General features: G+C 51.6%; 1 protein-coding gene across 16 annotated transcripts in view; it reads right to left on the bottom strand.

Annotated features, from left to right (window-relative positions):
* INPP4A (inositol polyphosphate-4-phosphatase type I A) overlaps window positions 1–14,682 on the bottom strand; it is a 135,799-nt gene that overhangs the window by 10,099 nt on the left and 111,018 nt on the right. For all 16 annotated transcript variants that reach the window (XM_081263784.1, XM_081263787.1, XM_081263786.1 and 13 more), the window contains 5 exons: window positions 14,053–14,179; window positions 13,621–13,761; window positions 11,189–11,286; window positions 7,269–7,381; window positions 4,457–4,611 (listed from right to left, as the gene is read on the bottom strand). In XM_081263784.1, the coding sequence (XP_081119910.1) occupies window positions 4,457–4,611; window positions 7,269–7,381; window positions 11,189–11,286; window positions 13,621–13,761; window positions 14,053–14,179 (634 nt within the window). The remainder of the gene's footprint in view (window positions 1–4,456; window positions 4,612–7,268; window positions 7,382–11,188; window positions 11,287–13,620; window positions 13,762–14,052; window positions 14,180–14,682) is intronic.

The following is a 14,682-nucleotide window of genomic DNA, read 5'->3' as shown; positions in this document are numbered from 1 at the left end:
ACAATGGAATGGAGCCACAACAGAAAGAAAAAATGATATCAGAGAGGGGATGAAAGGAGGACCAAACAAAACCAGCACAGTTACGGGAAAAGAAAGGAGAGAAAGAGAAGTGAAAATAAGAAAAAATACTGCAGTTTACTGAAAATAAACACATGTAGGTTGAAACAATGGTTTTCCATGTTCACCCTCTCTCGGTTGGCCAAGCACAGCTCCATGCCGCCCACCATGCCCCACATGCTGCAGACGGGCATTTCTGAGACGCAAGCTGAACATGAAGAACCATGGGGGTTGACCTTCTCACAGATGCCTGAGCACCAGCTGGCACGACACAGCAGGCCAAAGCTGCCTCTTGGTTAACTGCACAAACAAAAACCATTTACCCAAGATTCCAAAGGAGCGTCCTCCCCAGACCCACCCTGTCGCAGGTGAAGCAGTGGCAGAGCCTGAGCGATGGTGCCTCCAGTTTGCACACATCTGTTTTATGTGCTGACTCCTGAGAAGGAAGTCCAATCCCACGCTAGAAATTTTATCTTTCCCCCTTTTGTGCTGAAGAAGAAATGTACCGGGGACTGGAGGTGAAGGAGTAGCTCAGGGGTATAGCACTGGCAAGGTGCTGGTGCTGGGTTCAATCCAAAAACATGAAAAAGAAATGCACCAAGATGAGATGGCACCTAGGACACCAGACTCCAGAGCCACAGCCACATCCACGTCCACCAAGTAGCAACAGTACAGAGCCAGAGGCCCCAGGGCAGAGCAGGCAGCTGGGAGCGTCCATCTGGAGATGAGGAGGCCCAGGGCCAGGGCCCCTCCTAAGCTGAGTCCTCTGAGCTTCCTAAGGAGGCCCTGCTGGGATGTGCTGTCCTGGCAGGGAATGCTCTCCTGGCCGGCACTGGCTAGTGGTCTCATTTCCTGCCAGTACAGGCTGCTGGGTCACTGTGGCTGCTCAGGAAGGCCTGCTGTGTAAGGGTTCCAGCCCCAGTGGGCACAGAGGAACACTGCTGGTGTGTGCTGTGCACTCCCAAGGCTCCAAGAACTGAGTGTGTGACTCCCCTCCCAGCTCTGTGGTCACTGGTGCCACACTCAAGGCTTGAATGAGCCCCGGTAGAGTTATTATGCCACAAAAAGTGAGAAACACTACAGATCAGGTCTTTTTTGGAGAGAGCTTGTCACTGGACGTTTAAGCACAGTGCTGGCCACCGCCCTCAGACTCCAGGAGTCAGTGGATGTCAGCTTTGCTCCCCCTGCATCCCACATTCGTATGCCACACTATTCCATCTAGTAAAATGTGAGGGAGGGAGCAAGAGAACCAAAGAGCTCCCTCTACTTAAGGGCACAGAGGTTGTCACTGCCTTCTCAGGGCTCTCAGGTGAGCTGTGGGTGCTGGTGATCACAGAGCCAGATGCCAGCTAGCAACGCAGCCACTCAGGCTTGCAGTCAGCTAACAGGTACATGTCTCCTCCACAGTGAACGATCAGCAATCGGAGTCAGGCATGGCAGTGTCACTCAGAACAAATGCCTGGGACACTCGCTGCCTGTGAGAGCCTGAGACACTGCAGGGTCAGTGCTCTGTTTTATTTTTAAGACTTCTTAAATAATTATTAAAGTAGGACATGTTTACTGTAGAGATTTTAGAAAATTCAGAAAAAATGAAAATTTAAAAAGACATCTGTCACTGGAAGCAGAGGAAGGTCAAAGGAGTGGCACCCATCCCCTCTGAAGGGGGTCCATCTCTGTTCAGGATCTCAGGTCCCCTCAGGAGTAGAGAGAGGCACCCTGACTACAGTCTCTGAAGTGCTGGGAACAAGGGCAGTGATTACAGTTCTCAATGAGGGTGGTGGGTGGGCACCAACCCTGGGCAGAAGTATGACTGGTCTGGGAGCCACTTGCCAACAGGTATTAAAACTACTGAGAATCCTCACAAAGATTTATGCTTTTTAACCTAAAAAAATCAATTTGGGGGTTGGGGTTGTGGCTCAGTGGTAGAGCGCTTATCTGACATGTGTGAGGCACTGGGTTCAATTCTCAGCACCACATATAAATAAATAAAATAAAGGTCTATCATCAACAACGAAATATTTTAAAAAATCAACTTGGAAAATGCAGGTAGGAAAATATATAAGGATATTCACTGCACTGCTGATTTATAATGCTGTCAAATCATAAGCACCTTAAATAGTCAATAAAAAATTATATTTATCATGATGTGTTAAAAGGGATAAGATCTATATTTATTAACCTGAAAAGAATGCTCACAATAATTAAATGAAAAAAAGTAGTCTATAGTCAGGGGTGGTGGCCAGGCCTGTAACACCTGACTCATGAGGCTGAAGCAGGGGGATTGCAAAGCTCAAGACCAGCCTCAGCAACTTAGCAAGACCTTATCTTAAAATAATATATAAAAAATGGGGTGGGGATGAGGCTTTGTGGTTAAGTTCCCCCAGGTTCAATCCCCGGTACCAAAAAAAAAAAAAAAAAAAAAAAAAGTGGGTAGACTGTGCATATAACTGCATTTGTTTGTGCATATGAGTGTATTTGGCTTGTGTATTATTTAGGGACTAATTAACCAAGGTGTGCATTAACCAACTCAATGTATCCATCCATCCATCCATCCATCCATCCATCCTAAAGAGTGTATCTCAGTTGTTAACATGGCTATTGGTTAATAGTAGGTATAGAGGGTTCTGCAGGCTGTGTGTTTGTGTTTTCTAATTTTCCTACTAAGACTATCAATTACTTATGTGATTAAGAGTTATAGAAACTACTTTGTGTGCTGTAATAGTTGTGATAGCTATCCTGGTATGCGGATGTAGCTCAGTGGTATAGCATATGCTTATTAGTGTGCTTAAAGTTTGTGATAACTATCCTGGTCTGGGGATGTAGTTCAGTGGTTTAGTGTATGCTTATTACTATGCTTGAAGTCCTGGATTGAATCCCCAGCACAAAAACCAAAATAAAATAGCTGTCCTGCATGAAAAGCCCCAAGTGGCCTTGGGGTGGGCGGGGTGGCCCTCCCAGGTATAGGGCTTGGCAGGCCCTTAAGTTAAACTGGGTCTCTCTCTGGGGGTCACTTCTTCCCTGGTCTCCTGAGACCCTGATGCTCAGATGTAGTCAGAATGGATTGTTGGTTTTGCTGAAATTGTTCACAAGCTCAAAACTGGAGAGCAACAGGCCTAATTTGGGACTGTAACGACCTACTCAGTAGACCTGACCTGGGCTTGGCCTCCACAGCACAGGGCCCCTGTCTGGCTCTCCCTTGCCTCTCCACTGGCAGAGGACTCCAGCTCCTGTGCCCTCCCCCCGCACCCCACAGCTCCTGGAGTGCGGGATGGCTACCAGGCTGTAGCACCAGGTCACCTTGGATGGACGTGGAGCCTGAAGGACCCTGAAGCTCCTGAACATATGTCCTTGATCAAATTTTTTTTAAATTTTTTTTTTACAGTGCTCCCAAGCAGGGGTTATCTGAATCTCCACTGCTTCTCCATTGAGGGGCAAGGGATGGAGAGATGGACTGACCTTAACAGAGGCTTAGATGAACTTAGACAAAATGATGCCATTTTTACAAAATGCTGTCCTCAAGAGGCAAGAGCTCATGCATCACTTTTGTGCATTATTGTGAGAAGGTCAAATGTCAGAAACATACAGAAAGGATAAGAGAATTGAACACTTTAAAGAATTTGGTGAGAGGACAAATGATACAGAACACTCAGTAGAAGTGACCGCTGGAAACGAGACTTTAACAGCATTGGTGACTACATCGAAGGAGACAGGAAAGCCAGGTTTCTTATCCTTTCTTTTGGTATGTGAGGTAGGGCTGCCCAGCAGTGCTTGAAACAAGGCATCGATCAACAGTGAACAGTCTGAGTTCTGGGTTTCATTCTGCAAATACGCCTGCTGCCTCAGAATCAGGACGTCATTAGGGGGACGTGGCCAGGACACACTGACAACTGTCACCATAAAACACTCACTGGACACTTTGCTCATAAAAGCAAACTGTGCCCGCTGCTCAAGAGGAAGCAGAGCAAACCAGTGCAACCTGCAGACGTGTCTCTTCACCCAAGTTTGGAAACACATAATGTACATGTGGAAGGCACTGAAGATGACCCACTCGGAGGCCAGAGCCACGCACAGGGTCCCCTACAGAAACAGAAGAGGCCTGCAGAGAAAGCACAGGCCCCAAGTCCCACCTACAGTCAGGCAGGTGGCCTGGGGATGCCACAGGTGTCCCTCCTCCTTAATTGCCCGCCCTTCTGCATTTCAGTGCAGTCCTGCTCAGGAAGACGGCAGCTCCTCCCCATCACCTTATGAGAACAAGAATGCTGCCTGAATTTGACAGGGCCAATGGTTTGACCAGTGGTCAAACTCTAGTAGGTGTCCGCGAGTGCGGGCCCGGCCAGGTGCGGCTCATCTGCAGCTTACACGGGGGAAGGGCGGGCAAGCGGCCCGCAGCGGCACTCACCTGCGCATGCACTCCAGGGCCTGCGTGAAGACCTGCGGGGCCATGCCGTGCTCGTGCTGCAGGATCAGGCACTGCTCCAGCGTCACTGACATGGCTGTGCGGTCCTTGGCACTCTTGCAGCTGGTGAACCGGACCCCGTTAAGGCGGCGGCAGATCTGCCAACAGGAAGCAGGCTGTGCTGAGGAGGGGACACTGCAAAGGGGAGCATATCTGCTTCCAAGGGGGCTCCCCACAAGCTTGGCAGGGTAACTCCGTGCCCAGTCCCAGCAACAGGAACCAAGTCACCTGCAAACAGGCGCTGCTTGGAGGCCCTGCTGCCCCAAGGCTCTGTCTTCATGGTGCCTTCCTGTTCCTTGAGTGCTCTCTTCCTGTCCTCTCCCATGGGACACTCCTCCCAAGCCCAGCTTTCCTCCCTCTTGCAGTATTACTGCTCTTCTTCGACCCTCCCAGCTGTCCCCTTCCAAGCCATCCTGGGACCTTCCTGGCATGTCTAGCCCTTTACTGCCAGCCCCCAAGCAGAGAAAGCACTGAAGATGACCACACAGGGGAGGCCAGAGCCACTCACAGGGTCTCTTGTTCCTGGCCAGGTCTCCAGGCCTCGGGAAGGCAGGGACAGACCCACTGGTCTCAGCTCTCCTTTACCCACACAGAGGGGAACAGCCCAGAGGAGCCACCTCTAACCACAGGCCCTTCTCCATTCCCACCTCCCTCAGGGTCCTGGGCACAGGGTCAGACACCAACAGATCCCTCCCAGACTGCTCAGTCACGTGGGTGGAGCAGGGCAGCCCCAGACTGGGACAGGTCACTCTGCACCTCTTCTCCCATTGGGAAGAACACTGAGGGCACTTCCTTTGCACCAGTAGATAAAGTCCTAAGTTCACATCCCCAAGTCCAGTCAGCTTTAAAAGAGGAAAGAGGCTTTTTTTCTTTCTAAGTTTATGGCAGACTCTCTTAGCAGTATAACCAGACCTGAACTGATGAGAGTATTTATACTTTTTATATGAATATTCATACTTCTCAATGAGGAAATATAAATGATTCTATGGGGCTGCCCCAGACTCCCCCAAGAACAATAAGGCACAGTGGGCCCTTGTATACACGGGTTTTGCATCTGGGGAGTCAATCAACTGCAAATCAAAAATACCAAAAGAAAAACTGCCTCTGTACTGAACGTGAAGACTTTTTTCCTGGTCATGACCATCTGCACAGTGTTCACACTGTACTCAGTGTCATAAGTCACCTAGAGATGATTCAAAGAGCACAGGAGGATGTGTGCAGGTTCTATGCAAATCCCACACCCTTTATATTATATAGAGACTCAGCAGAGCATCCTTGGATTTTGGTATCTGCAAGGGGCCCTGGAACTTATCCCCCACAGTGCCTGGGATGGCTGTATTTATATGCACATATGTATTAGGTATATTATACATGTGTATACAACTTTGCACCGTATTACTGCCCTAAAATCTGAAAAATCTGTGCATTTCAAAATATCTGGTCACAAGAAGTTTAGATAAGGGCCTGTGACCCTGTACCAGATACTGTACTGTGAGAGCAGGTCTGGCATTTAGTGAAAGATCACCTAAGCTATACAATGGTGGGCTCTCAGTTACCTGTTGTACTCCAGAAAAATATTAGAATTATCATTGACTGTCCTGGAAACAGTGCTGCCCCTGCCTCTCAAGCCCTCAAAACCACTTGACATAAAAACAGTGAAGCCTTAAGAAACATGTTCAGAGAAAGGCAAATAGTCAAGGTCCTGGTTCAGATGAGACAATCAGGAAAAAAGGCTTCTTTTAAGGTTAAAAAAAAAAAAGACCAAAGTGACCCAAAACTAGCAAGGGTAAAACACAAATTTTGAAGTCATAATTGACAAAGTAAGGATGAACTTGAACTTGGTGAGCTCACTACATCCTATAGATTGTTGACTTCATGACTCAAATATCAGGCATAAGCTGGAACTCTAAATAGACTCCAAAACCATTCAAATGGCACTTGGAGAGGTGGTGCATCCAGAGCTGGCGTGCGTGCCCACAATGCACCTGCAGTGCCAGGCTGCTAGCCCAGAGGGCCATCAGCCAGCCCTTGGGCTCTGGCCAAGTCTCCCTTCTATGAACTGAAGGGTCACACCTGACTCAAGGTATTCCAGCTCTTTAGCCAGAGACTCTGCTCATATACAGAAATGAAAAGAAATATGATCCAGAGAAGAGAAGCTCTGGGAAACTTGGTACCTCCCGCTGAGCTCCAGGGCTGGGCAGGTTATGCTGCCACAACCTGAATTAAACTCACAACCTCATCAGAAGTGAATCGAGTGACTAAGTAGGAAACTGCTCTGAGACCTAGACCCAAAGCAGTGACTTGGAACTCCACAAGTAAAGTTATGAAAACATATTTGCAGTGTAAGTACTTGGAGAACTGCGACCAGAATGGCAATACAGGCAAGGACTGTTTAAAGGGAGCTGAGAGTCCATCACAGTCTCTCTTCAAACCCATTACAGGCCAAAGGAGGTAGTGAGGTTGAGCTGGTATGCACTGTGTAGGCTTCTGAAGGTGCTGCCTGCCACCAGCCTGGCTCCATGCCCCCAGGACAGACTGGCTCAAGCTTATCAGTGTCCTGGCAGCCCTAATGCAACCAACTCAAAGGCAACGTTCAGCATCTCCCAGAGTCTCGGAGCACGTTCAGTTACTTTCTTTGTATCCTTAGGGAGGAATCTGCTCGCTCCACCATGGTTCAGATTCCCACTGTCATTATTTTTGCTATGACGCTTGGTAGCAGGTGTGGCTATAACCGCTTCCCTACCACAGCAAGTACCTCGGCAGCTTGCCAGAGGATGTCCACGTTCTTATTCTTCCGGGCATGGACGTTCTGACCCAGAAACCGCAGCAGTTCTGGCAGACAGGTCTGACTTCGGGATCGAGGTAGACCTGGAAAGTAAGAGGAGTCTGTGGGAGTAGGAGCCATACCAAGGGTGCTGCTGCCAAGGATGTGGGAAAATGACCAATTCAGAGCCAAAGAAGAAGGGAGGGAGGTGCCGAGCAACTGGACACGGCAAGCCCTTGATTTCTTTCCCTGTGACATTAGTGTCACCTTCAAAGGGCAGTTGCTTTATCTCCTCCGAGCTCTCCCAAGGGGCTAGGGAGCAGAAGCTAAGGAACTATGGGGTACTATGGCCCCAGTACCTCTTCCAAGTGAGGTGGTTAGGAAGGAGTGAGGATGGTCCAGGTAGTCTCCAGAACCTCTGCCAAGGACGGAAAACCTCTGAGCCAGGGTGTACAGACCACTGCACAGCCTGGAAACCCTGGGGGAGTCTGGAAAGTGCAGCCTCCCCCAGGGGACCTCCGCCCACACCTGGAGGAACACATTTCTGAAAGACCTAGGAGCCGCTCCTTGCTCTAACAGCCTCCCGTCCCACCACGGCAGTCCCTTCCAAGGCCCCCTGAACCCAAAGACCTGTCAGATGGCCTCATCTAAGCAGCCTGAGACTGACAAAAATCAAGGAAACTGAAGGCCCTCTAGGATCTTCACCATTGGGATTACCAAAGACAAACAGCAGAGCTTCAGGTCAGCAGAGCCTCAGATCAACAGAGCCTGAGTCCTAAAATCAACCAAGTCCATGGCCTCCAGGATCTAACCCTTCCATACATACACAGCTCCCACCACACCCCAGGGGACCAGGATTCTTTGCTGATTGTTTCCTTTAGGGCATTGGGCAGAACCAGAGAAACAGGAAGAAGCCTCCTGCCTGTGAGAGCTCTGTCTAGGACAGAGGCCTTAGAAGCCCAGAAGATAAGGCTGGCTATAATCACCCCCCACGAGCAGCTGTAGCCTCCGCCTGGCCTCCCAGAGAACAGCTGCCCACCAGCAAACCACAAGGGCTTGGGGGACATTGGGCTTCAGGGGCTCCAGCATCAGCCTTCCCGATCATGATTCTCTCTGAAACAAAAGGGTACCTGGGCAATGTTCCCCAGCTTCCTGCCCTGCTCCTGTGTACCCCACCCTGGCTTTCTTCTTCAGTCCACTTTAACATCTCTGGGGCCTCAGCAATACCACACTGCCAACGCTCCAAAACACAGAGCTCCCTTTTCTAAGACCAAGCTATCTGATCCCACCTGCTGCCCAGCCTCGAGTGGCCTTGGTCTCTCCTCCCCGCTCACTGTCTTGGTTTCCTGGCTGATGTGCTGAACCCCTAGTCCATGGCCTGTCCCCCGTCCCTATGACAGTCAGGGTAAGATGCTACCTGGCTTGACATGGTTCCTGGGAGACTCACCCTCCTTCCTCAGGTCCTCATCTCTAGGTGCACGCCAGACCAACACCCACCTCCCAGGGCTGCTGTGAGGATCAGATTAGATAATCCACATAGAGCAGGGGAAGAGGGCAAGACATGGCGAGGACCTGATGGATCTATCATTTTTTCTAACTGTGAGCACTGCTGAAAACCATGAGGGCACCTCAGCAACTGGGTTGAGCCACTCCCTGCCTTAGTGACCGCCACAGCTGAGTGCCTGGAGGGTCCCTGCACTTAACTCCATCTGACCCTGGCTGTGGCGCATTGGGATTACCATGGGGATCTGGGCCACACCGCCTTCTCAAGGTCCTGTGCTCCCTTTCCTGGTGTTCCTGCAGTTTGGGGAGACTCAGGCTACTCCACCTGAACTCAGGCATCTCCTCCATTCCACCCACACCTCTCTCTCCTTCCCTACTTCCCAGGGCACCTAACTGGGCTCTCCAAGACCTTGGTCTATGGCTGTCATCTTCTCAAGTCTTCCAGCCATTCTCAAATTCCTTCCTCAGGTGTCAAGCACAGCGCCAACATCCAGGAAGCTGCAGGGGTGTTTCCAACCTCCCCCGCCCTTGTCTTTCCAGGCACTGCCAATCTTTGGGACAGAGGGGTCCATCCCAAGGCATCACCATGTCACCATCCACATGATCCCCCAGACCACTCCTCTCCATTCTGACTGTCCTGAGAGGTCACTAGGGACTCCTGTCCACCAGTCCAGAGCCCACCTGCACCCTCCTGCCCTCCCTATCTGGCCGTCCTGTGGAACCCCTTGTTCCCCACTGGTATTGGAGCACGTGGCTTCCTCTAGGCCCATTCCCAGACCCGTCCTCATCGGGCTTCTCAGTGAGCTCAGCCAAAGGGCTTCACTGGGGTTCCAATCTGTACTTCCCATGGGCCATATGCCCTGGTCACAAACCCAGCCAGGGCCTGAGCGTGGCTCATCCCTGCCCTCCCACCTCTCCTCCCTGTGGGGGCGTCATTCCTGCTGCTGCTGTCTCTGCAATCTTCACCCAGCGCCAGACTCTGTCTCTCCTTATGCACTATGTTCCTCTCTCGCTCTGAGGTGCTGGCTTCAAACAATCCCTGTGGAACAGATGCTCAGTCTGAAACCTTGCCTAAATACTTCCTCCTCTGTGCTCGCCCATGACGGTACCAGGTAAGACTAAAGAGAGCAAAATGTGATCTCAGCTGATATCTCCCAGTCTCCCAGGCTACCAGCCACCTGTGTCCTCCAATCCAATCAGCACATGGTGAACCAGCTGTCCCCAACCCTGCTTCCCACCTGAGCACCACCCAGCAAATACACATGCCTCCAGCTGGCCCCAAAGTGGTCCCTGGCCACAGTCCCTCCTAACAGGGTGGCATCCTTCACTGCCCAGGCACATGGGCATCAGGGCCTGGACCCTTTCTTCATCTGGACATAGGCACTAATATGGACTTTTCAGGGCTGCTGTGGACTCAGTAGAGGACTGTGTGCAGGGCACTCAGCCTATTAGAGACCTGGGAATGTTCACTGATTTACTACCATTTCCCAACTCCAAGACCCACTCAGCCTTCCAACAGAAAGCAACTGGAGCTGGCATCTTCCCAGCCCATGTGTTCTCCCCTCTCTGGGCCCCATTAGAGGAATCTGGCCCACCTCCAGGGCAGGACAGGTCTCCTTTAGTCCAGCGAGGGAGCCCATGGCTGGAGGAGTGCTGCATGAGCAGCAGCACACTTCACACAGGTGCAGGTTACACGCACTCTCGGGTCCTGACATGCCTCACACATAGCATGTGCTCAGTGAGTCAGCTGGGCTGAATTCAGGAGACTCTCGCATGTACAGGTTGTACTGTGCCCTGGGTTCCTGAGTTCTGAATTGCCAGAGCCTTCTCTGTAGCCCTCTCTTCACTGGGTGCAGAGAGAGCTGTCCTCAGCAGAACTTACCTCCAGGGGACGCTACAACAGGGGCCATCTTACTCTCAAGCACCCAGCAAGGAGTATCTTGCCAGCACCTTACTTTCTAAGTACCATGGAGGAAGGTGTGTGGGCAGCTCAAACAGATCCCCTGGGCTGAGGGGGATGAGTCCTGAGTCCCTCATGCTCTCCCAGCAGGTGCACAGTGTCTACCAAATGTAGTCATGAGTGTCAGTGCTTCTGAGAGCGTGTGGGAAAGCCCCACGTCATACACACTGGAAGAGAGACACAGCGGCTGCAGTACCAGGAGAGTGCATTACCAGTGGGTGGGATCCGAGCTTCCAGCCAGGTGATCAGGCTGTCACGTATGTGACAGGTAAGGAAGGAACAGCTTAGCATGCGCACACTTGTGCTCTGCACCCCCCCCCCCACCCTGCCTACACACCAGCGAGGTGAGCCTGGTGGTATCAGGAAGGTCAATAAGCAGAGAGAACTCAGACATCCAAAGTGGTGAAATGGCAAGAGGCAGGGCCCACACGAATGAAGGAATACTCACAATCCTCAGGCAAAACTTCCTTGAACTGTTCAAAGTAGGAATTTAACCGCACCAAACTCTCCACATTAATAACTTCTTGTAAAGAGGTATCACCAAACCTTGGGAGGTTAAGGGAACACCATTAGTTGGCTCATGTTACTTTTTTCAAAAACATGAAGAATTGCATGAATGTGAACACATTGATTCTTTCTAACATTCCTTGTTCACATCTAAATTCTGAGCCACTTTCCTCCTTCTGAGCATGAAGTCATCTCTATAATGCTGGTGACCAATTTAATACAGTTTGTGGGCAGGAACAGTTTTGTACCTAGGAGATTATTAGAACCTGACCTGTGCCAAACCCAAGGACTCAAAGGCCTGCTTTGTGTGATGTGGGCACAGCTGCTCAGTGTAGAGTCCTTGTGCCTTCCTGTCCCAGAAGTTAGGAGAGGGGATGGCAGTGAGGTGTGGCTGTGGAGTGAGGACAGCCCTGTACTCAGATCTGAAGTCACTCTGGGTCGGCCGTGGGACACTGTTCTCTGGGCTACCCAAGGCCCTTGCTATCTCCTGGTCACATGGGGTCGCCTGAGTCCACTGCATTCTGCAAGCACATTTGTGCCCAATGCCTTGGGGAAGAGGGAGAGAATGCCACGTGCGAGAAGGCAGTCATTAAGAACTGTGGGCTCTGAAGGCCGAGACGGGCATCCCCAGCTCACCCTGCCACTTCCCTGCTGTGTCTTCCCTGAGCATCAGCCTCTTTGAGGCAGTAGGACATCTCTCTGAGGGCAGGTCTCCCTTTCATGGGTCACAGCCCACCTACCTCTCGAGCCTGTGATGGGCTCTATTTTCTTCTCTCTACCTGCTCTCTCTGGAGTCACCCACCCCTGGGCCTGCAGACTCCCTTCTCTGTGAACTCTTTCCACAGCTCGTAAGTAAGCACGGTGGGCCAGTGCACCAGGCACAAATGAAGGAGCCAAGCCAAGACCCTGCACCTCCACCTCTTCCCTGTCCCCCGTCTCTCCTCCTCCACTTGCCCTCTGCTGCATCAGCTTGCCCTGCTTCAGCATTTCCAGAAATGGCTCAACAGCTGCTGGGTGCAGGGAACATTCCTGGACACCTGCAGCTGGGATCCCTGTGAGAGGCCCACTCTCCCGGAGGTGGGCTCCTTTGCCTCTGTGCTCTGGCCTCAGAGGGGTCTGCTTCCTGCCCTTGCCTCAGCTCAAGCCCAGCTCGCCATCTGCAGGGAACAGGATGGACACACTGCCTCTCTGACACACCAGACTGAAAACCAGCATGTCACTGGTCTGCTCGCCTCACTGTCACGCAGCTGTGTCCTTCCACTACCCCCGTTGTCCTCCAGCCAGGACCTTCTCAGAGCACCTGCATGCCACCACTGCGGCCCTGATCCATGGTACTGCCCATGCCTGCCTCTATCCAGCAAGCTCATCACACATGTCCCTCACGCGTCCTTCCAGCCATGGCCAGCAAAATGACCCACTTGACATGTTAATCAGATTGTGTCCACCCGACTACAAGTCCCGCAGCATTTCCCACCTGGCAGAGCACACTTGCTAAGTGGGGGTGACCCAGACCTAGGGTCCATGGATGCTGACCACTAGGTACCAAAGGGCCTTCATCCTGGAGACTGGATTCCTTTAATAGCAAGTACTTTAAGATGTCTTTTTAAGTTAAAACACTCATGTCACATGAATGCAAATGGTACATGAGCAAGATGTGCATTTACTAGTGGAAGGCCACCACATGCCACACAGGCTCACTCTTTTCCACTCCCCACACGTGCAATGCCAAGGGATTCTGGAGGAGAGTTCACAGGCATGACTCCTGGTTGGGCACAAAGGCCTTTCCCCTCGCCACTGCCAGTCCCTGCCACAGACTGTGCCAGACCCCATGCTGCTTTCTCCCCGCCTTTGCTCAGCCTTTGCTCAGCCTTCCTGGCCGGAGACAAGCTGGTCCCTCCTCCACCTCCTCATGTAATACCCACTCATATTCAAAACCCACTTCAAGGGCCAGCACTGTAGCTCAGTGGTAGAGCACTTGCCTAGCACATGTAAGGCCTGGGTTTGATTCCCCAGCGCAACAAAAATGCCCACTTCAGTTAAATAAATAATGCCCACGTCAGGCACTGCCCACCTCCCCTTCTGCAGACTCTCTTAGACCACATTGTGTGACCCGACTCAGGACCCATAACTGCCTGCATTTATCTTCATCATCATCTTGACACCTATCTCCTACTAGCCCAAATTGCTGAGAACAGAGACCACATCTGGGTCATCTTAGGGGAGATGATGACAGTGCTGGGTCAGGGCTAGTGTGAAAGCATCCTGGCTGACGGAAGGGAGGATGAGCTGGGAGCCTGAAGAGGGGCAAGTCCACATTCCACATCATCTCATGATCATTCCAGGCACTCAGGCACTCAGGAGTGTGGCACACACCTCTCAGCCAGCGTCTGCTGCTCGTTGATGCCCACATTGAAGAGGACAGGCTGCACCCGCAACAGCATGCCACTCTGGATCTCCCGGGGCAGGGCGTCAAACAGCGGACCTGGCAGAGGGATCCGTACATTAAACCCATCGCTGGAAGAGAGCGGAGAGAGGAAGAGCAGGGGTGAGACCCAGGCACTGGAGGGCTGAGCAGGGACCCCAAGTATCCCCCTCGTGAGCCTGTGGGCAGCCCTCTGGCTCAGTGATGTCCAAACCCCCAGCCAGACCTTTACAGGGGGAAAAATTAACATGGGATACCTTGACCAGTGCTTTTAAGACAGTGAAACAGAATAAAAATAAAACAAAGGGAGCATGCATCCCACGAAATAAACATAACTGAAAAAAAGTGCTCTGGATTGAAGAATTCTGAATAAACATTTCTACCGATTTCCTGTGATGACGGGCAGCATGTCAGTTGATGCATTAGAAGTGGCCTGTGTGACTTTAAAGGTCACATTCCTCAAGTCCATGATCCCAAGGCTCATGTCCTCCAGCATTGCCAGCTCCTCACCTAAACATGGGGTAGGGGGAGGCTGTCAGGCAGAAGGGCCTGCCTCTCTTCCCACAGACCGTGCAGAGGAGAGGTGATGAACTCAGGGGTACGGACATGGACAGGGACTCCCTAAGCCCCTTCCCCAATGACTCACTGCTCTGTGAGTCCACAGGGCAGCTGACCCCCACACCCACATTGCAGGCACAGCTGGGAAACACACCCTTCTGTGGTCAAGCCCAGGATGGTGGAAGGGGAACAGAAGCACACAGAGCTCAGGAGGCAACGCCAGCTCAGAATGGAGAGGAACCATAGGCTGGCTTTGCTGCGGCCACAGCTTCCAGTGCACTGGGCTGGAGGCCTATTAATTGTCCTACAGTTTCAGAGACTAACAAATACCTTTAAAAAAGGGCCCATTTTCATGGCTCAGAAGACATCAAAGGAGAAGAGAGCCCCCCCAGGGTGATCTGGAAGTCAATCTTAACTCTGAACTTTCCTGCCCTTTGACCCCACTCTCCTCCTGG

The sequence above is a fragment of the Spermophilus citellus genome (genome assembly GCF_964194105.1).
Source record: "Spermophilus citellus genome assembly, chromosome: 13".
NCBI classification, from domain to species: domain Eukaryota; kingdom Metazoa; phylum Chordata; class Mammalia; order Rodentia; family Sciuridae; genus Spermophilus; species Spermophilus citellus.
This window is presented reverse-complemented; position numbering and strand designations above follow the sequence as displayed.